Source organism: Pelophylax lessonae (genome assembly GCF_965119305.1).
Source record: "Pelophylax lessonae genome assembly, chromosome: 2".
Lineage (NCBI taxonomy): Eukaryota > Metazoa > Chordata > Amphibia > Anura > Ranidae > Pelophylax > Pelophylax lessonae.
The window spans coordinates 354,106,874-354,128,547 of record NC_138769.1 but is presented as its reverse complement, the minus strand read 5'-3'; the positions used below and the strand labels follow the sequence as shown (position 1 = coordinate 354,128,547).

At 44.2% G+C, this 21,674-nt stretch overlaps 1 protein-coding gene across 1 annotated transcript; it reads left to right on the top strand.

The window, feature by feature from the left end:
* The first annotated feature begins 692 nt into the window (after positions 1 to 692).
* MYCBP (MYC binding protein) lies at positions 693 to 19,301 on the top strand. Its single transcript, XM_082246310.1, has 5 exons — positions 693 to 830; positions 8,519 to 8,591; positions 11,043 to 11,091; positions 18,082 to 18,211; positions 19,130 to 19,301. Exons 1-5 carry the CDS (start codon positions 816 to 818, stop codon positions 19,172 to 19,174), a joined length of 312 nt encoding a protein of 103 aa, XP_082102436.1. The 5' UTR covers positions 693 to 815; the 3' UTR covers positions 19,175 to 19,301.
* The last annotated feature ends 2,373 nt before the right edge of the window (positions 19,302 to 21,674 follow it).

The following is a 21,674-nucleotide window of genomic DNA, read 5'->3' as shown; positions in this document are numbered from 1 at the left end:
TGATCAAAAAATCGCACAGGTGATCATATACCACCAAAAGAAAGCTCTGTTTGTGGGAAAAAAGGATGTCAACTTCGTTTAGGTACAGCGTCGCACGACCGCGCAATTGTCCGTTAAAGTCACGCAGTGCCGAATTGCAAAATAGGCCCTGGTCAGGAAGGGGGTAAAATCTTCCAGGGCTTAAGTGGTTAAAGACCTTAAAATGCTTTTAAAAGTACAGTGAAAGTTATAAAAACATGCCTAGGGTGTATTTAAATAGGGTATTTCTATTTCGCGGATTTTCACTTATTGCGGGTGGGTCCGGAACATAACCCCCGCGATGGAGGGGGGTTTACTGTATTTAATTGTATTGTAACTTTGTTGTCTTCCCTCATATTGTAAAGCACTGAGCAAACTATTGGTGCTATATAAATCCTGTATAATAATAATGTCACTCACAGATACTATTCTTCTAAACAGTAAAAGTTTAATATAAAAAAATGATCAGCTTTCCTACATATATAAGTGACAGAACCTATACAGCAAATTGACTTTACTTGTCAGCTGTTTACATTATCGCTGTTCCGAATTCCTTAGCACCCAAACAGGAAGAGCACATAAATAAAATACTGGATACAGTAACACAGACACACCTCCACCACACGGTGAAATTCCACGCATGCGTACAATGTGATCACGGCTAGAGGTCAGCTGAGAGAACTGCGCAGGCTCGACTCCCAACGGCGACTACTGCGCATGTGCAAAACTGTGGGTTCGCGTTACTGGGGAGATTGTTGGGTAACAAACCAGAAGCAGCTGAGGAAGCCAGGAAGAGGATGGCGAGCTACAAGGTGAGGAGTGGTACACCTGACATGGGCATGTATGCTGTGTTTACATTATTGTGGGGTATAGTTTTGGACACGCATGGCAGAGGCTGCAGGAACATGTATGTTGTCTGTAGGACGAGTATTCAGCAGGCGTGCTGTGGCACTCCCAATGTACATTGCAGTTAGCGTGTTTCTCTCAGGAGACAGTGCCTTCTACTCCTAGTTTTATTATGGTCTACCACACACCTGTCCATAGCACTGCTCCACATTATTACTAACCTTACATGTGGCTGAGCACAGCAACAGGTCCTCTTTAGTGGTCAGAAATGAAGGAAATAGTTGGCCCTCACAGGTATGGGGAGCTTCTAACTAACTCCTGTCCCCCTGGACTAACCATGAGGGAGGAGGGAGAGTCACCAACCCTATGTAAGCTCTGACTAGAATGAGCTTATACAAGCTGGGCAATGAACTAAACTTCCTGCACCATTATAACGGCGAAGGAAGCTAGTGCCACAATAACAACACTGATAGACCTGTTGCTTACACACCCAATTAGTAGGAAAAGTGCTCAGGCATGTTCGGATACTAGTCCCAACCCACCTGAGCAATCCTACCAGGAAGTCATCACTGCACCCCGCCAATCATAGGCAGTATTGATCGACCGATATTGTATTTTTAACGCCGATACCGATATTTTGGTCATCGGATATCGGTATTGGCCAAAATTTTCGGACAAAAAAAAATAAAAAATTGTAAATGTCTACACTACAGGTACTGTGGTGGAGGGATCTGGGGGTCTGGGCGTCCTCTGCACTAAAAAGCATTCAAAATGCCAAGTTTGGCTGTTTTGAATGCTGTAAGTTTTTTTTTTTTTAATTCGGCGCCGCCAGTACCCAGAAGTGATGTCATTTCATGACATCACTTCCGGGTACTCGGCGCCGGATTAAAAAAATGGAGACCCAGTCAGATGGCGGCGGTGCAGGTAGGATGCCCGGGTCTCCCGGTGGGACAGGAGACTCAGGCGAGCCGCGTAAGGCTCCTTGGAATGACAGCCGAGCGGCTTCTCAGCCGCATTGGTTGTCATTACAAGACAGCCGACCGTCGGCTATGGACGCCGGTACCGGGGTGATGCCTCTAGCTGTAGGCATCACCCTGGTACAAGCACTTTCCCGAAATATCGGTAAATCAAAAGGCCGATATATCTGGGAAAGTGCAGATTGGCCGGTGTTGCCGATAATCGGTCGATCACTAATAGGCAGTAGAGATGGGCTCAGGCGTGTTCGAATCCCTGTGCCTGAACCCATCAGGAAGCCAACACTGCAGTCTGCTAATCCCAGGCAGTGAGACATTTCCCAATCCACAGCTGCACAGATCGGGGAAGTTCTCAGTGCCTGTGATTAGCGGAGTGCAGTTTCGGCTTCCTGGCGGGATTGGGTATGTGGGGACTTGAACATGCCTGAACCCATCTCTAATAGGCAGTGAGGCATTTCCTGGCCCGTAGCTGCACATACACACGCCCTGAATAGGCTGCTCATGATTGGCGTTGACTTCTTTCTGACAGGATTGCTCAGGTGGGTTGGGACTACAATCTGAACATGCCTGAGCCTATCCCTACTAATTAGGTATGGCAATTTTTATATAGTTACATTGGTCAAGCTTGGGCCATTATAGGTATGTATGTGACAAACCAGTGGGATCCCTCTGTTAGCTGGAAATCACTGTAGTAGGCACTGTTTCCATGCCAAGCAGCTGCCCTGCTGCTTAGTGAACACAGGAGGTCGCTAGCTCGGCATCGATGCCATTTGGGGAACACTTTGCATTTTCTTAAACTCTTGGCTCCAGCCGTGTGCAAATTTGCAGCCTCTTGGCTGGTTGGCCCTGTTGCATATTTGCGTACATTAGTGCAAATACAGCTGTGCCGAGAGCCTGCACAATAACGGCAGCTAACAGCTTGCGATTAGGAGCTTTCCAATCATGTGACAGCCAATCACAGCGGTCACATGACCATAAATCCCAGCATCCTAAACCCCTTAAAGGTCTGGGAGGCGCTAGCTCGAAGGTGATAAAAATGCAAAATGTTCTCTGATTGGATTATTTGGAGATCGTAACATGTTCCTCCAACCAGAGACCGCTTTGTATTTATGGAGAAAATGCAGAGTTCTCTCCGATTGGTGTCTGTGCTGAGTGAGTGACCTCCTGTGTTCACAATGCAGCAGGGCAGCTGCTCAGCACAGGGCCCAGAAGCTGGTTGGTACAGTGATTTCCAGCTTACAGATGGATCCCACAGGTATGTTGGATACATACTTACATTGGTCCAAGTTTATCCACTGATTATTTTTATTTTTCTTCTTATTTTTATATAGCAAGAGACCTCACTAAGGTGATGTTTTACTACCTCCTTGTATTAATCTTGCATTAGTAAAATTGTTACCCCCCCCCCCCCCTTTGTCACTGGGACTAAGGCCCCATTCACATTTGGGATTAGGCTCTACAGCTCTTGCAGCTGTTTATGGCCAATTGCTGGCCATACACAATTCGAATCTTGGCCTGTTCAGCAGAAACCGGCCGAGATTCCAACCGTTTGTGGGCAGGCTGATTGTACCAAGTTGATTGATCAGCTTGGGTACAACCTGCCTGCTGGTTTCTCTTGGAATTATCGCTAGTGGCTTCCATATCCACGAGTGATAATCGCCGTCTTCTACTGGCGGGGATGGCTTCCCTGCCCACCCCCACCAGGAAAAGACAATTGTCTGTATTGATGGGGGAATTGTGTGATTTTCTTTCCTGTAACTTTAGACTGGCCATACATGTAAAAATTTCTTGTACAATTTTCCTTTAGATTTTACCTTAAACTATGTTGTGCAGGGGCCTGCCTAATTGGATACAATTGAAAGTTGTTTTGTTTGACCTCATATTATATGAATTGAACATGTATGGGCAGCCTTACAAGTTTATACAGCGCTGACAATGGCCACGTGTATTAATAAAGCCAATTTGACCTAAACAAACTAAGCAAGCAAAGCTGAAATTAGGCTTTAGCAGAGGATGATAATCTTTATTTTATCCATGTGGCCATCATTTTAATTCTCTTTGGGCTTGGACTCAGCTGAAAATAACTGTCAGTTAATTTGATCCTTATGTGACAGGTGTAATTGAATTGAAGCCAGCTAATCATTTCACCTGTTCCTCTGTGAAGAGAGGTTTAAGCCCAGGTTCAGACTGAGGCCGTTTTGAAATCGTACGAGTTCAACTGAACTTTCATGATTTCAAGCCGGCATTTCAGTGCGACTTCGGGGCTGATTTCACAGATATGGCACAGATGTCTATGGAAATCGCCCTCCAAATCGCCAAAAGTAGTACAGAAACCCACCGATTTGGTTGGTGCAATTGCTGGCAATTGGCTCAGATTTGACATGTCAAATCGCATGTCAAACTGGACCAATCTGATCGTGGGCTAAAAAAGGACTCTGGTCTCTGTGTATGCAGGTGTATATTCTTAAAAAAAAAAAATGCCAATGGGCCAAAATTGTTTGTTGTAGTTTGCCTTGATTTTTAATATACCCACATGAAATAAATGTCCATTTTACAGAAAGGCACTTAAAAACAGGCAAGGCGAGGCAAATGGATTAACTATAAGGTCTCATGCACACAGGATGTTAAAAAAATGCAGTTTTTAAAAACATTTAAAAACTGTTAGCCTTAGAGCCCATTCACACTAGCGTGACTTGTGAGGCAACTTGTGTTGCCCCAGGTCGCCCCAGGTCACTTGACATAACAAAAGCAATGTTAATTAATCAGTGCCGTCTTAATTGGCACTACTGAAGTCGCTCCGACTTCAGAAAAGGGTCCTGTACTACTCTGAGGTGACCTCTGATCCGACTTGTCCTATATACTTCAATGGGAGTCGCCTCCTTATCTTAATTGACACGACTTGTTATCAGACTTTCCAGGAAGAAGAAAGAGATTAGCCAGGCATTCCCCACATCGCAGCCATGCCTATAATGGAATATATATACCATTACACACATATATATATATATATTGTGTAATGGTATATATATTCCATTATCTCTGCTTGGTCTGTGTGAGTGGCACTGGTGGACACTGATAGGTGGCACTGATAGGTGGCACTGGTGGACACTGATTCGTAGCACTGCTGGACACTGATTAGTGGCACTGGTGGGCACTGATACGTGGCACTGATATGTGGCACTGGTGGACACTGATTCGTGGCACTAATATGTGGCACTGGTGGACACTGATACGTGGCACTGATACGTGGCACTGGTTGACACTGATTTGTGGCACTGATATGTGGCACTGGTGGGCAGTGGCACTGAGGGACACATACGTGGCACTGGTGGGCAGTGGCACTGGTGGACACTGATACGTGCCACTGGTGGGCAATGAGGAAATGAGTAAAAAAAAAAACAGAAAAGGGGAATTAGGTCACAACACATCATATTCTGATTGGCCAAACACAAAGTCGTCTGTCATATAAGTCCTGCAAAATAATTCACAAGTCGCGGTAAAATCGCTGTAAAATCACGGTAAAGTCGCGGTAAAAAGTCACTCCGACATGGGGCGACTTTATGGTCGTGGCAGTGTGAACCGGCTCTAATTTTAAAAACACTTGAAAACTGTTAGCCTTATTTTGAATACAGTAAGGGATAGTTATAACCCCCTGTCAGTTTTTTTTTGTCATGTGTGTTCCTTTGGGGAGATTAGCCACAACAGGAAGTGAGAGGAAATCCCTCCAAAGTGAGGGACTCCTTGGTTGCCTCCAGAATCACCAGAGTCAGTGCCCTTTCACACTGAGGCGCTTGAAAACTGCCCATAAAACACTATGCTTTTGCTGCACTTTGGAGGTGTTTTTTTTTTTTTAAGGACACGTGAAAAAAATGCTACAAAAAACATTTTGAGGTGCTTCCCATTCATTTCAATGGAGAGGGGCGTTTTTGAGGCACTTATTTTTGTGCTCCAACGATGCTGCTTGTAGTTTTTTTTTCACCGCCCCAGTGTGAAAGCACTCATTGATTTCAGGTGTTTTTTTGTTTTTTTTAAGCGCCAAAACACTTGAAAAGGGCTCTTAGTCTCCCCTTTGGACGATTTGCCTACTATTTGTGTTTTGGTACAACCCAATATTTCTTTCACCTTCACTCTAAGGCTACATTCAGTGCCGGTTCACACTATTGCGATGGCAGACATCGCATGTGATTCGGAGCGCACTGCTCCTGAAATCACATGCGATGTCTGTGTGGTGCGAATTCAGCCATACAGTTTGTATGGCTGAATTCGCACCGCAATCTCAGTGAACTCGCACAGGACCCTTTATTTGGTCCGCAGCAGAATCGGATCGCATGGTGCTTCATACTACTGCGATCTGCTTCCTGTGCGAACTGTCAGATCGCATTGCGATATACGATCTGATCTGGGGGTGTCGTTAACTTTGAATTGACACCTCCAGCGTATCGCATATGGCATTGTGAACTGCCTGTGCTGTGGATGCGATGCGGGATCACGCAGTAGATTTGCAGTGCTCCCGCATCGCAATAGTGTGAACCGGCACTCACACCAGCAATAAGGGCCAGTGCAAATAGTAGTGGCAGGAATCAGAGATTCCTGCTGCGGCTCTCAGTGGGTAAGTGCAGTGGCCCCATTCATTAGAACGACCGATTGCCTGCACCTGTTCACGGCACTCTGCACAGCCAACGATTACCTGCAGTGATCGCTGCTGGATGCACACAAAGTGCAGAGAGCCGCTGGTGAGCCATCATTATACTGAATACGGCCAGTGACCGCAACAGAAATCTCGCTGGTGTGAATGTAGTCTAAGGCTTCCTGCACACTAGCAAGCTAAAACCTGCTTCAAAAACGCTGCATGTAAAAACAATTGGCAGCAAATAAAAATTGTGAAAAAAAAAAAAAAAAGCGTGGGGTTCCTCCTCACCAGTCCAAATGAGCGAACGTCCCCTCCCCCCCACCACCCCTCCTTTCCTGAACCATACCAGGCCATATGCTCTCAACAAAGGTGCAACAAAGCACCTTGTCCTGCATGTTGATGACGGGGACAATGGTCTCTTCCTCACAACCATGGCCTGGGGTTGTGAGGGACTGCGGGCAGGGGGCTTATCAGAATTTGGAAGTCACCTTTCCTCATGTGAATGAGTATGGGGTAATCTGTAATGTTACCGACCCAGCATGCCCCCGTTCGATGATGTCACAAGGGGGCTGTGTCACCCGCTGATGTAATTGGGTGGCCCCGCCCCTTAGTTATTTAAGAGCTGTCAGATGACAGTTGCAGACTTTTTTCTTTTTCTTTAGGTTGGTGGTTCAGCAGAGAAGGGGGCTTGTTAAAGGGGCTTCCAGATTCCGACAACCCCCTGACTGCAGACCCCCACAATCACTGGCCAGGGTTGTGGGGAAAAGGTTGATGGGGACAAGGTGCTTCGGGGAGAAGCCCCCCCTGCCCCAAAACACCCCGCCATGTTGAGGACATGTGACCTGATGTGGCTCGAGGGGGGGGCGCTCACTCGTCCCCCTCCATTCCCAGGCCTGCTAGGCTGCATGTTTGAATAAGGGTCTGGTAGGGATTGGGGGGGGGGGGGGAACCTACGCCTTTTTGTTTTCACAATTTTTTTTATTGCTGGCAATCATTTTTTAAACTTTCAGCGGGGAACTGATTACTCCTCTGTTGTTCAGGACACGGGAGCCGGCTTACCGACATGCTATTCACTGGTTAAGGACGCCAGCGGCCTCTGCTTCTTTTTTTTTTTTTTCTGCCAAAACACTGCTGCTCCAGAACGCACTGGCAGAGGGGTTTTTTTTTTTTTTTTTTCTGCCACAAAATGCTTATAAAAGGCTATGTGTGCATGAACGCGTAGGATAACAAGCAGGGTAGTTTAGAGGCAGTTAAAAAAAAAAATGTCTAATGCCCAAATCAACAGCTGTAAAAATGCCCAGTGTGCAAGTTTTTAACTGTAAACAAAACAAATAGGGTAAATTTCCTTAATGGGGGCACAGACCTCAATAATAGCCTGACAGTTTGTCTTTCATTCGAACTTTATGTAGCAATATAAAATTTGCTCCTAATGATTTCTTCATTGTAGGTGTTTTTTTTTTTTTGTGTGAAAAAACGCAGATTTCAGGCACAATTTTGTATGAGTTTTAAGGTAGCCTGATTTTCAGCTTGCTTCTAATTTTACTTGATAAATCTGCCTCATTGTTTTGTCTGCACCTAATTAAAAAAGAAAATGTGGCAGTTTTCAATGTAGAAATCAGCCACAGATCCCTGGTAGGTCAGACTTGGCAAATGGGATGTGAACTGTCTGCTGACAGCTCACATCTCTCTCTCTCTGCCATGGTTACACTGCAGAAGCACAGCTTGAAGGATTTACAGCCCCCTTTCCCTCTATCCAGTGGATTGAGGTGGGCAGAGGAATCTGTCACAAACACAGCATAAAACAGGCAGCAAGTCACTAATTAACAAAGGGCCTTGTGCTTCAGGTTAGAAGAGTGGCAAAGTCTTTGTTTATCCCCCCCATGTCTTTGTATGTATTAGCCACACATTTTTGTCTTTTGTATTATGTGTTGTGACAGTTGCATTTGATTATTAAATCAGGTTTAACATAGAAAAAAACTGTTTTAAAATTAAATCAAAGTTGCTTGCTATTGAAGTTGTGTTTTTAAATATATATATACTTTTTTTTTAGGCTGGTGATTCTAAAAGGGAACAATTTAGAAGATACTTGGAGAAGGCAGGAGTGCTTGATACTCTTACTAAAAGTAAGCAGTTTACAATTCTTCTGCATAAAAATAAGTCTACAGATCAGTGAGAAACAATTTTTCTGTTAGGCCACATGTAACCAGGTATACTACATCAGTTGGAAAGAAGTTGGTATAATGGCTCATTATGCACAGGTACTCAGGAAAGCATTGAATTTGCACTGTGCCATTTTGATATGCCCGTGTACTGCCTTATCCTGCTGCTTTTGAAGCTGTAGTCCCTAAAGTGATTGTAAACATTCACCTTGTAAAACAACCCGTTCAGTTTATAATAGAAATAAAAGGCAAAGCATTTGTTTATAGATATAAAAAAACATTTAAAGTACCTTTTTTTTTTTTTTTTTTTTTTTTTTTTTTTTTTTTTTTTCCATAAGTGATCACATTCCCTCTGTTCTCAGCAGCATAAGAGCTGTGGGCAGGGGAAACAGCAGCATAATGATCTTCCCAGTGAAAGGCTGTGCAGGGGGGCGTGTCAGGACAAGTCTGATCATTGAGGGGAGAGTAGGCTAAACTCCCAGCACAGCTAGAGAACTGACCACACTTTGCTCTAATGTCTAGTGTGGTCAGTTTTTAATAGGAAAGCAGATGAAGTGGCAGAAACCCCAAGCATTTATTGCAAAGGAAGCAATGCAAAGCAAACCGGATACTTTTTCACACAAGTACTTGGTACAGAAGGCATATATCAGGAATATGAAATGTTGGGTTTACAAACGCTTTAAGTTTGCTATCCCTTTATTAGGAAAGATGGAAGTGACAAAGAAACAAAATTTTTCCTGTTCTACAAAGTGGAAAGGATAAGTTTGTGTAGACTAGCCATTTGTGGTTTGAATTTTGTTCCATTTCCTATGAAATTTCCTCAGACGGTGGCCTTGCCGCCTGCCTCCTACCCAATATCTCTCTGACTGAACAGTGGCTGCATTTATTCAGATGCAGCCACTGATTGGGTATTTTAACAGACTGCGGGGCTCGCTGTCAAAATATAATAGCCGTAGCAGGAGATTCATTCAGCCATGCTGTATAGAGTGAATGGAGCAATTGGTTAGAATTTTTTTTTTTTTTCCAGCCTGAACAAAATCAATAAGTGTATAGCCAGCTTTATAACGATTTGTTGGGCTTATGCATGCTTTCTAAGGAAGGATTTCCCTAAAACCACACTGAACGTCACTAAGGGCAAAGCAAATTAAAGTGATAGTAAAGACTCCTTTTTTTTTTTTTCTTTTTGTTTAAACAAGAGGTTTATACTTGCCACCTCTGTGCACTGGCATTGCGTAGAGCATCCCCTGCCAAGCTCTCTACTACTCCTCTCCTCCGTGTGCCCCCTTAGCAAGCTGCTGTGTGCATTTATAGACACGCACTGTGTGGCTTGGCCTGTTCCCCACTCCCTCCTCACTGGATTTTATTGACTGCAACAGGAGCCAATGGCTCCCACCACTGCTATCACGCTATCTTGTGAGACCGGGGGGGGGGGGGGGGAGAGCAGCGCTGCTGCACACAGGTGAGATTATTTTTTTGCTTAATGCAGGTGATGCCTTAATTAAAGTGGTTCTTTAATAAATGCATCACCTGCATTAATTACCTGCAACAGGTGTACTTTATCTGAGCCAGATATGATCCAGCGATGTGCGCAAGAGCAGCCATTCTCACCACTGTCTCCTTCCTCAATCATATGCTATGATGAGGGAGCAGGGGTAGGGCCAAGCTGACCTGTCTTTGTCAATGGACGCAGACAGGGCAGCTCGGGAGTGCCCCCATGAAAAGCAGCTTTGTATGGGGACACTTGCCAAAGAGGAGGAGCCTGGAGCGCCAGCAGGGGACCCCAGAAGAGGAGGATCAGGGCTGCTCTGTTCAAAACCACTGCACATAGCAGGTAAGTGTAACATGTTTATTATTTTCCCCAGAAATTATGCTTTAATGTTATTTTAAATTAATAAAAAAAAAAAAAAAAAAAAGTTTTATGACTTTAGGACCACTTTAAGCACAATTGGTGGATAGAGAAATTGTTTATATCTCCTCACTATCTATTACAACAAAAAAAGCCATATGTTAATGTAGGACGTACATTCAAAGGAAATACTGTACATTTTTCACAAAGAGGGAAACATTTTGTTTAGAGCTTTAAAGATATCTCACTGGGCCAGAAAGGACCACAAAGCAGTAAAAACATTGTCCATCAATGTCTCATGCTTTGTAACTATCTGATGGATCAACAGAGCTGCAGGGCAGTCAAAAAAAGGAGAATATATGTTTCTGGAGACAAGGAGATTCAAGCAAACGTGTTAATGTGCACTGTAATTGCCAAGCACAGGTTTGCTTTTAAAAGACAACCCCTAACTCTCCCATTTGTGCCTGCTAATTTTGGCTTGTAGCTTCCAGTGTATGTATAAAAGAAGTTTTGAAGATTGCTACTGATTTAGATGAGATGTGAATTTTTCATTTTCTTTTCTTTTGCAGTATTGGTAGAGCTGTATGAAGAACCAGAGAAGCCCAACAATGCATTAGAGTATCCTTTTATAGGTGTTATTGTAATTTTTTATTTTAATTATTCAAACCTTTATTGATTTAGGTATTGCAAAAGCATGCTTTTCCTGGCATCCTATGTAATTGAACCATAAAAGTAAATTGTCTTCTAGTTCATGTCCTTTCCTTTAACCACTTATGCCCCGGAAGATTTTACCCCCTTTCTGACCAGGGGGTATTTTGCGATTTGGCACTGCGTGACTTTAACGGACAATTGCGCGGTCGTGCGACGCTATACCCAAATGAATTTGACGTCCTTTTTTTCCCCACAAATAGAGCTTTCTTTTGGTGGGATTTGGTCACCTGTGTGATTTTTTTTTTTTTTTTTTTTTTTTTTTGATCATGCGCTATAATCAAAAAAGAGCGAAAATTTTGCAAAAATAACAATATTTTTCACATTTTTTTTTTATATGAAATTCCCCCCCAAAAAATGTAAAAATCAAAATTTTTTTACATTTTTGGCCAATTTGTTTTCTGCTACATATGTTTGGTAAAAAAATCACAATAAGCGTATTTTGATTGGTTTGCGCAAAAGTTATTGCGTTTACTAACTAAGGGAAAGAATTTTGTCATTTTTGTTTGTTGTTTTTTTTTTTTTTTTAACAAGTAATGGCGGTGATCTGCGATTTTTTTTTTTTTTTTTTTTATTTTTTTTTTTTTTTTTATTTTTTTTTATTTTTTTTTACGTGACTGCGACATTGTGGCGGACAGATCGGACCCTTAACTAACATTTTTTGACACTTTTGGGGGTACCAGTGACATTACTACAGTAATCAGTGCTATACATATGCACTGTTACTGTAAAAATCACACTGGCAGGGAAGGGGTTAAGTTTTCCCTAGGGGCGTGCTTCTAACTGTGCGGGGATGTGGCTGTGTGTGTGTAACAGCACAGATCAACGGTCCTACATAGCAGGACCGTTAGATCAGTGCTTTTACACAGGGGAGAATGACAGGCGGACGATCGCGAGTGACCGGCGATCATCGGGTCTGCCGGTCACACGCACGGTGTCCGTGAACGGGCCGGGAGCGCGCCTCCGGCGGCGCGCGCTTGCCCGCTATTGGCTCCCAGGCTAGTGACGTACCGGTACGTCACTTTGCCTGGCCGGGGCTGACCGCCGCAGTATATGTACTTGCGGCGGTCGGCAACCGGTTAAGTGTCTGCTTTAAAAAAAATGTATAATGCTAAGCTTGGTAAATTTGGACCATTGACGAATGTGCAGTTATGGATCCTTAGCTTTTATGTACACTGTGTCACTGTATGTGTGAGTGTATATGTTTTTGTGTAGGCAAATACTGCAAAGGGGACAGGCTCAACAGCAAACTGGTAGTAGCAATGGTAAACTGTGAATGAGACAGACACCAAGGAACAGTCCAGGGAGGTTTGTCCTGCACTTTTATTTCGAAAGGCAGCAAGCAAACAGCAAAAAACAAACCAAACAATTGCTAACCTGAGCCATTACCTAAACTCATGTCAGTTCCTGAATAGCAGTGTGTCCCTAATGGGTTCTTCAAAGCACCTATACCTTTTTAGTGTTCTAGCAACACTCAGCCTTTTCACCAAGCAACCAAAAACTCTTACAGCAGAAAGAGCAAGAGAGTGCTCGCATGGAGTGCTTTGATCCTGGTGGGTTGGTTAGTCTGGTGGGGTCATCTCCCTCTCTGCTGTGGCATCGGGGGTGCTCTGTGGCTTGCGACAGGGTAGTATTACTAGGGCGGTGGAGGTGTTCCTTAGCATTGTTTTTTTGCACTTTTGTGGGGTACCCTTATTCCTCATGGAGTCCTTGGAGCACACTTCCCCACCTGACCCCCTCGGGGTCCCAACCATCCATTGATGCACTGACGGCGGTCCTGGAGTCCTTTGTGTCCCGGGTGGACGTGGCTTTTGGGCGGTGGGGTAAAAAGCACCCCCGCCTTGCCCCTGCTTTATCTGTCTCCTCAGATTCTGAATCTGATCTGGCCCCGCAGATGGGGCCCATCCTGAGGGGTCTGCGGTCTTGCACCCTGAGTTTTCAGATAGTGAGGATGATTTCTCCACTCCTGTAGCCGTGCACGAAAAGGCGCTGGGAGACTCACTGATTGTGTTTGTGCGTGAGTCTTTAAAAGTGGAGGATGCAGCTTAAGCTGCGGCAGGGCCCTGGTTCCCTTTGGCACAAGCGGTCTAGAGCAGCAAAGGTGTTTCGGTTTCCTTCCTATTTTGACAGATTTGTTGCAAAGGACTATGACTATGGGCCAGTGGAACCCAGCTTGCCTTAGAGGGGCTGAGAGATCCATGTCTCTGCTCCCTAGGTCCCTCTTATGTGTAAGTCACCCTGTGTCTATTAGGGGCACAGGGTGACTGAGAAAATGGACAACTACTCCATGGACACTGACAATATAGTTTGGATTACTTCAAATGGGACATTAATATTTATCAACAATATCTCTCAAGAAATATATGAAGACTATGCCTGGTTTGTTTAATTCTGAACATGTTGTTTGAAATAGCTGGTCACACTGGCCTCTGTTCCATGTTCTTCAATGTAAGAGAAGGACAGTCTGTTACTGGTGGTCTTCTGCTATTGTCTGTGTATTAAAGTGGTTGTAAACCCACTTTTATGACTTTTACCTATAGGTAAGCCTTTAATAAGACTTACCTATAGCTACTGTAAATATCTCATAAACTTGCTCCGTTTAGGAGATATTTACATTGCATGCAGCCGATTACGTCATTGGCGCATGCGCTCTTAAGAAACGGCCCCCCGTGCTGTTTCTTCAGAGCCCTGTCCTGTGCCCTGCGGGGGGAGTGACGTCAGGCGGCTCCAGCCAGTAATACAGCCGGAGTCCACAGACACAGAAAGAAGATGGGCGAAGATGGATGTGGCCGGCAGCAGGGACAACGCGGGCTTCATTGCAGGTAAGTGTCCCATAACGTGCTAGTATGCGATGCACACTAGCAGATTATGCGTTTACTTTGCAGGGGAAAAAAAAAAAGAAGAGTTTACTTCCTCTTTAAGGTGTTGGGTGTTTTCAGCTAAGCATGTCTGTCCAATTGTAAATTAACTCCCCTATTGTCTACTGTGGGGATGTGTTTACACTTATAATAATGTGTTTACACTTTTAACAATGTGTATTGTAGTGTGGGAGCTCAAGGCAGAGAAGTCTGGCCTGGAGTGAAATCCTGAATAATCATAGCATTTTCTAGATGTGGATTCCCATTCATTCATATTGTTTGTCTGGTGGCTAATTTGATTAACTTTTGGAGGCCTTGTGTCGGCTGTACCTCGTTATCTAAAACCATTGTGTGCTGTTTTTGGGTAAATATGTGGGTGGTCACTGACCTACTTCTCAAGTGTATAAAAAGCCCGTATTCTTGTTCAATAAACAGATTCATTTTACCCTTCATCAAGTCTAGGCTGATGTTTGGGGAACTGGGGGAGCTGTAATCACTACATTTTGAGACGTACAACGGATATACTCAGCCAGAGTATTGGGGATCCGTTACAACCTGTTACCTCAAGGGGTAATTGTTCTGGCTCCAATGTTTTCAGGGTTTTTATTCAAACCTGTTCACGGTCCTGCCGAAAGAAGGCAAGGTGCATCCAATTCTTGATCTCAAGGCCCTGAACTGCTTTGTGTGGGTACATACGTTTAGAATGGAGTCTGTTCGCACTGTGGTGGCATCCTTGCATCAGGGGGATTTCCTTGCCTCTATCGACATCCAGGACGTTTACACGTTCCAAAATGTGTCTGTCAGCAACACTTCCTCCGCTTTGCCGTGGGAAAGGAGCATTATCAGTTTGTGGCGTTACCCTTTGGTCTCGCCTCTGCTCCTCGGGTCTTCACAAAGGTGTTGGCTCCGGTGCCGGTGTTGTTACGTCAGCGGGGAATCGCAGTACTGGGCTACTTGGACCACCTTCTCTTGCGAGCAGAGTCTCCTATTGCTCTAATGGAGAACTTGGACATCCCTATACGGACTCTGAGGGAGTTCGGCTGGCCTCTAAATTTTCAGAAATCTGCTCTGGCTCCTTCCACAAAACTGGACTATCTGGGTCTGACTCTAGACAAACTCCAGAAGTTGCATGCTGCGATTCATGTCTTGCTGTCCAGCAGGTGGTCATCTCTCCAGACTTGCATGAAGGTGCTGGGCCTCATGGTTTCTTTCTACCTTTTGAGGCGGTCCTGTTTGCACAGTTCCATAAGAGGTCCATGCAAAGGGAGATCTTGGCCAAATGGGACAAGTGTCTGAAGTCTCTGGACAATCCGATCCGGTTCAGGAGAAAAACAAAAGGGTCTCTGATCTGGTGGCTTCGCTCTCCAGCTTTTCGCCTGGGCAAATCTTTTCTCCCCCCTGTATTGGACAGTGGTCACAGTGGATGCCAGTCCGTCCGGTCGGGAAGGTGTCCTGGGTCGGCACTCCGCTCAGGGAGTTTGGACTCTGGAAGAGTCCAGACTCCCGATCAATGTCCTGGAACTCTGAGTGATCAGGCTGTGCCTGAATCACTGGATGGATCGCCTTCAGGGGTGTCTTGTGCGAAGCCACTTGGACAGTGCCCCATGGCTGTGGCTTAAGTCAATCACCAATGTGCAACAAGAAATTTATTGGCAGCTCTGGAGGTAGCTGGCATTCTACAGTGGGAAGAACATTTTGTTCTGACCCTCTCCGCTGTACACATTCCAGGGGTGGAAAACTGGCAGGCGGATTATCTCAGTCGGCAGGCGTTGGACCAAGAGGAGTGGTCCCTTCATCCGGAGGTGTTTCATCCGCAGTGTCTCCGGTGGGGCACCCCTAAGGTGGATCTGTTGGCATCTCGGCTCATCAGGAAGGTGCACAGGTTTGTGGCAAGGGATCCGCTAGCTGACACCACAGACACACTGGTGGCCCCCTGGGGCCAGTATCGTCTGATTTACGCTTTCCCTCCTCTCAAGCTTCTGCCGAGACTCGGATCGGGGCAGAAGGAATTCTGTTCATTCTAGTGGCCCCCGGATTGGCCTCACTGGTCTTGGTACGCCGACCTGTTGCAGCTGGTTGCCGACACCCCTTGGACGCTACCTCTCAGGGAGGATCTGCTGTCGCAAGGGCCAATTTTTAATCCTGCTTTACAGTCGCTGGCTTTGACGGCTTGGCTGTTGAAAGCCAGGTGCTGAAGGATAGAGGTTTGTCTGGGTCGGTGATTCCCACACTACTGAAGGCTACTTCTAGGACAATCTACCATCATACATGGAAAACATACATTTCGTGGTGTGAGTCGCTTGCTTTTCACCCTCACTCTTTTTTTCCGGTGGTTCTGGTCTTGACCTTTCTTCAACGGGGGGTTGAGCAGAAATTGGCCTTGAGTACCATTTAGGGGCCAGGTGTCGGTCTTGGCGGTCTTCTTTCAATGACCCTTGGCTATGCACTACCTTGTGCATACTTTTATTCAGGGGGTTTGACATTTCACTCTAGCAGTGCGGTCCCCACTACAGCCTTGGGATCTCAGCTTTCAGCTCTACATAAGTCTCCCTTTGAAAATATTCGTGAGATTCCCCTGCTTACACTATCCCAGTAGGTGGCCTTTATAGTGGCTATTACCTCTGCGCACATGGTGTCAGAATTGGCAACGTTGTCTTGTCATTCCCCTTATTTGGTGGTCCACAAAGATAAGGTGGTTCTTCGTCCCTGTCCGTCGTTCCTTCCAAAGGTGGTCTCTGATTTCCATCTGAGCGAGGACATTGTGTTGCCTTCCCCGTGTCCCAGGCCAAAACATTCTAAGGAAATTGGGTTGCATTCCCTAAATGTCGTTTGGGTTAGTCAGGTGTACCTGGCAGCTATGAAGTCTTTTAGGAAGTCAGACTCACTATTTGTGCTTACGGATGGGCCTCGAAAAGGACTATCCGCTTCTTCTTCAACCATTTCTAGATGGATCAGACAGACAGTGACTCAGGTCTATTCGATTAAGGGTCAGGTTCCTCCTTTCCCTGTGAAGGCGCACTCTACGCAGGCGCTCAGTGCTTCTTGGCACTTCTTCGTCATCAGGCGTCAATAACGCAGGTGTGCAAGCCGGCTACTTGGTCGTCGCTGCACACTTTACACAATTTTATAAAGTGGATGTGCTGGCATCTGCGGATGCCTCTTTTTGCCGCAAGGTTTTGCAGGCTGCTGTTTAGGGGGCTTGTTCCCTCTTTGGGGGTGCAATGTTTTTCAGGTGGGCTTCAGTTGTTTTGGTTGAGCTCCTTTTACCTGCTTGGCTACGGTTTAGCCTTGGGAATTTTTTCTTGTTTGTCCCACCCCTCATGTTTGACAATGCTTTGGGATGTCCCAATGGTCAAGAGGATCCAGAGGTGTGTCCGTCCATGAACGAAAGAAAAAATTGGATTTTTGACCTACTGTAAAATCCATTTCTCTGATGTTCATTGACAGACACAGCACCTGCCCCTCTATGGAGTTGTATTACTTCTGACACTGCTTGTAACAAAACTGAGTACCTATAGCAAAGAGGGAGAGTATAATCTCCCCTGTAGGGGGCAGTATAATCCAATGGTCAAGAAGATCAGGAGCTGTGTCTGTCAATAAACATCAGAAAAAGGGATTTTACGGTAAGTCAAAAATTACATTTTTATATAGTATAGGATGTAAATTTTGCATTATATTCTTCCATGTCAGTATCTCATTCTGATCCTTATGTAGATGAAAGGGATGAAAGAAACGTTTTTATAATATAGTGCAAAAATAGAGAACACCAAGATGAATAGATGAAGGGATTGGGAGCTGCCTGAGGAACAAGCCTTTGCCTACCTGTGTGTTGGCATGGTGACTTGTTCATCTGAGAGATTCCAAGCACTTTCTCTTCCAGGCTCTGCAGCAAACCACTCTGTGCTCTGCACCCCTCAAGCTTACCTATCTTCCATCTATTTTAGCCTAGACTTCTATAATCTCTTCTAAAAGACACTGATGACTGAGAAATGTTACTGTCACAAGACTAGTGACTGTTGTGCTTCCTGATCTGTACAATCAGCTTTTTAAAACAGCACTTAGGTGCCGCAGGCCCAGAAACACCAGATGTGGAAGCTTTGCGTTTGGAGGTCGCAGAACTGAAACAAAAGTATGAAGCTGTTCTAGAGGAAAATAAAGAACTGAAAGCAAAGGTTTGTGTTTTTACTTTTGGAGTAATTAATTTTTTCATTTTTCTTTTTTCCTGTGACTATTCTCTACTTTTTTATCTACTCTTTGTAAACTGTGTAGGATGCAATTTTTTTTGTCCTTTTTTATTTTGTTTTATATTTGTGCACAATAAGACTTGGGACACATTCTGCTTCATTATGTTGCTGTTGGCAAATTGGGGCTTTTTGAACCATATGTAGCCTTCTTGCTCCTTCTTCTTTATGGCTTTCAGCCAGTTTTAGGATCTAAATTGAATTAGGTCCCTGATGTTCTCCATGTAATAAAGGCTGTACCTAAATAGAGTTTGAGACACCTGAACTAACTAAACAAAGCAGATTTTGTTTCTCACATACAACTTAAGCCCCTTTCACACATACGGTCCGTTCAGTTCATCAGTTCAGCCACGTCAAAATGTATCAGTTTTCCGTCCGTTTTTTTTACATCCACTATCATTGCAAAAAAAAACAGACCGTTTGTCCGTTTACATCCGTTTTTCATCCAATCTGTTTTTTTGACGGATGAAAAATAGGGCATTTATCCATTCCAAAAAACGGAAATTGAGGGAAGCGGATGTAAACGGATGTTAACAGGTGATGATCATCCGTTGTAATCCGTTTTTAAATAGAGATGCATTGCCGTCCGTTTTTCATCCGTCAATGGATGGATGAAAAACAGATAAACGGACCGTATGTGTGAAAGGGGCCTTAGTGTAACTATTGGCTTTTTTCAAATATCTTATTAGAGCTGTCTGTCATATCCATAGTCCCCAATCATATACAGACTGGCAATGGCACATAACGAGTGAAGCACAGATTTTGGGAAGGCAAATTGCTGATTACTGTAGCATAGGCTCTGTCCCCCTTGCACTAAATGAATAAATTCTTTTGTGTTAATTTTTGCAGCTTGCCCAACTTGAACCTCCAACAGATGAAAAACGAGCTGAATAACGAGCTGAACAAGCTTATCTTGAACTCCCTTATTTAAATGCTGCACTGGAACTGTAAATAATATATACACACCTAGGATTTTTTCTGTTTCGGGGTACATGGGAACACTTGTTGAAATTTCTTTGTTACCTTAAATAAACAACATGTGAAAAAACTATAATTTGACGTTTTCTGTATCTTGTAAAACTGGTCACGGATTCTTAAGATTAATATATGTGCTTTTGGTGAGATTAAAGTCATAAAAGTCAGAGCTTTATGCGTTGCAGTTTTTGTGTAGAAGGATTGTGTTGCTGCAGTCTGCCAAAAATGCATCTTGAGTATTTTGCCTGTCCTAAAGCAACAAGAAAAGGCTGTTATGTCATCATTGTTATGCAGTAATAAAGTGGCCAACAAGAGGAACCACAGCATGTAAGTGTCCAACACTCTCTGAATGTGTCAGATGTTAAAGATTCTTCAGCTGTTATAGCTCTGCAGGAGAGCAAGGACAGAGGCACAGACAGCAGGACATGTAAGTATTATTCCTCCTCTTCAACAGGGTACTTCTTTTTTGGCAACAGAGTCACTTAAAAGTAAACCTGTGACTTTACATGTTGTTGCAATTCTCACTAAACCCACCTCCACTGCTTATGACTTCTACGATTAAGGCTGTTTATTTTGGGGTGAAATTTGCCAGAGAGGGAGGTCCCAGGTGGGGCTTTTTTGTGCATGAAAAAATGAGGCTACATTTGCACTAGCCCCACTCAAAAGACGTATGATTTCCAGTGCGACTTTGACTTGACTTTACCCTTTCTGAGTCAAAGTCTCATTACAGGCACCTTTTTTTTAAAGTTGCTGTGACTTTAAGTTATACCGATTTGAACAGGTGCCTTTTTAAAAGAATGGGCTGCAACCTGTCATGGGACTTTGGACATCATAAGTTGCACAAGTGTGAATGAAGCCTGCGCTTTTCCTGAATGACGGAATATTTGATGTGCAGCCAGACTCTTATCATGTATTTTGTTGTGAGTGTGGACAAGCTTCGATCTTGTGCTGGCACCTGACAGCCTGGAACTAGAACCATTAGGGATGCTTATGAGCAGCGACTTATTTGTATCATTTTAAAGTGAATCTGTCACTTTGCCTTTTGTAACAAAGCTCTCTAAAGTCTAAACCCACCTTCACTCCTAATGTCTTTTCCACACTGGACCCCCCCCCCCCGCCATCACCGGTGGGGTGAGGGGGGGGGGAGGGTATGACCATAGGGGAAGAGGGGGATGAGATCCTTAATACTCTGCGTGGGAAGTAAAATTTGTATGTTACTGTAATTGCCTAACCTCAGTTAAAACGTTGTAACCACTGCTGCAGAGCTTTGTGTGCTTCAGCTATACTTGGGTGCCCCAGGATTTGTGTAGGTTCGTTGAGCTTGAACAGTGTTACTGCCCAAATAGGAGTTGAGTTAGGATTCGAAAAGCACACAGTCTAAACAGATACAGAGGTCAGATTTGAGAATGTGGCAAGTCAGGAAAAGCAAAGTTCAATTAGTGGTCAGGTCAAACAATCTTGGTAACAAACACTGATAACCGTACAGTACAGACCTTAAAGTCTGGTACACACTTCGTTTTTTTTTTTTTCCCGTTCCCGGCTTTAGGCTGGATTCACAATTCTGTGTCTCATTAACACATTTTGAATGGCAAGGCAATGCACCTGTGTTGTAGCGTGCCCCAAAGTATGTTAGTGTGTTGCATTATAAAAAAGGCTCATGGGCAATTTTTTGCACATTGGAGTGCGTTGGCAGCTCATTCATTTTGAATAGGCTGTCTTAACATACTGCTTATTGAAGCATGACATAACGCACATCTTTTAATGCACTGCAAAAAAAGTGAATGGCCTCTTTAGTGTATCTGAAAACCAAAACTAATTTTGGATAGAGTGAGGAAGGATAAGGAGCTCTTTTAGGGGTTTTTTGTGTCTTCCTTTGCACTTACGTTTACCTAGGTCTATGATGGGAAATTCCTTGAGCGTTGTAGATATTTCTTCTCACTTCCTTTTGCTTTCTGGTACCAGAAGCAAGGGAATTCTCCCCAACAGGACACAGGATAGCAGAAAATATATACACTGCTCAAAGTTAAAAGAAACAATCAGATCTCAATGGGGGGAAAAAAATCATGCTGGATATCTATACTGATATGGACTGGATAATGTATTAGAAACTAAAGAATGCCACATCGTTTGATGGAAATGAAAATGATCAATTTACAGAGGGCTGAATTCAAAGACACCCCAACAATCAAATTGAAAACATTATGCAGCAGGCTAAACATTTTGCTGAAATTTAATTGCAGCATCTCAAAATGGTACTTGGTAGTTTGTATGGCCCCCACGTGCTTGTATGCATGCCTAAAAACATAAGCTCCTAATGAGATAACGGATGGTGTCCTGGGGTATATCCTCCCAGATCTAGACCAGGGCATCACTGAGATCCTGAACAAACTGAGCTGCAACCTGGCAGCATCTGATGGAC

Coding starts and splice junctions, on each gene's coding strand:
- MYCBP (XM_082246310.1), top strand. Junction 11,092..18,081: donor AAGCCCAACAATGCATTAGA/GTATCCTTTTAT, acceptor CTGTACAATCAG/CTTTTTAAAACAGCACTTAG. Junction 18,212..19,129: donor ATAAAGAACTGAAAGCAAAG/GTTTGTGTTTTT, acceptor TAATTTTTGCAG/CTTGCCCAACTTGAACCTCC.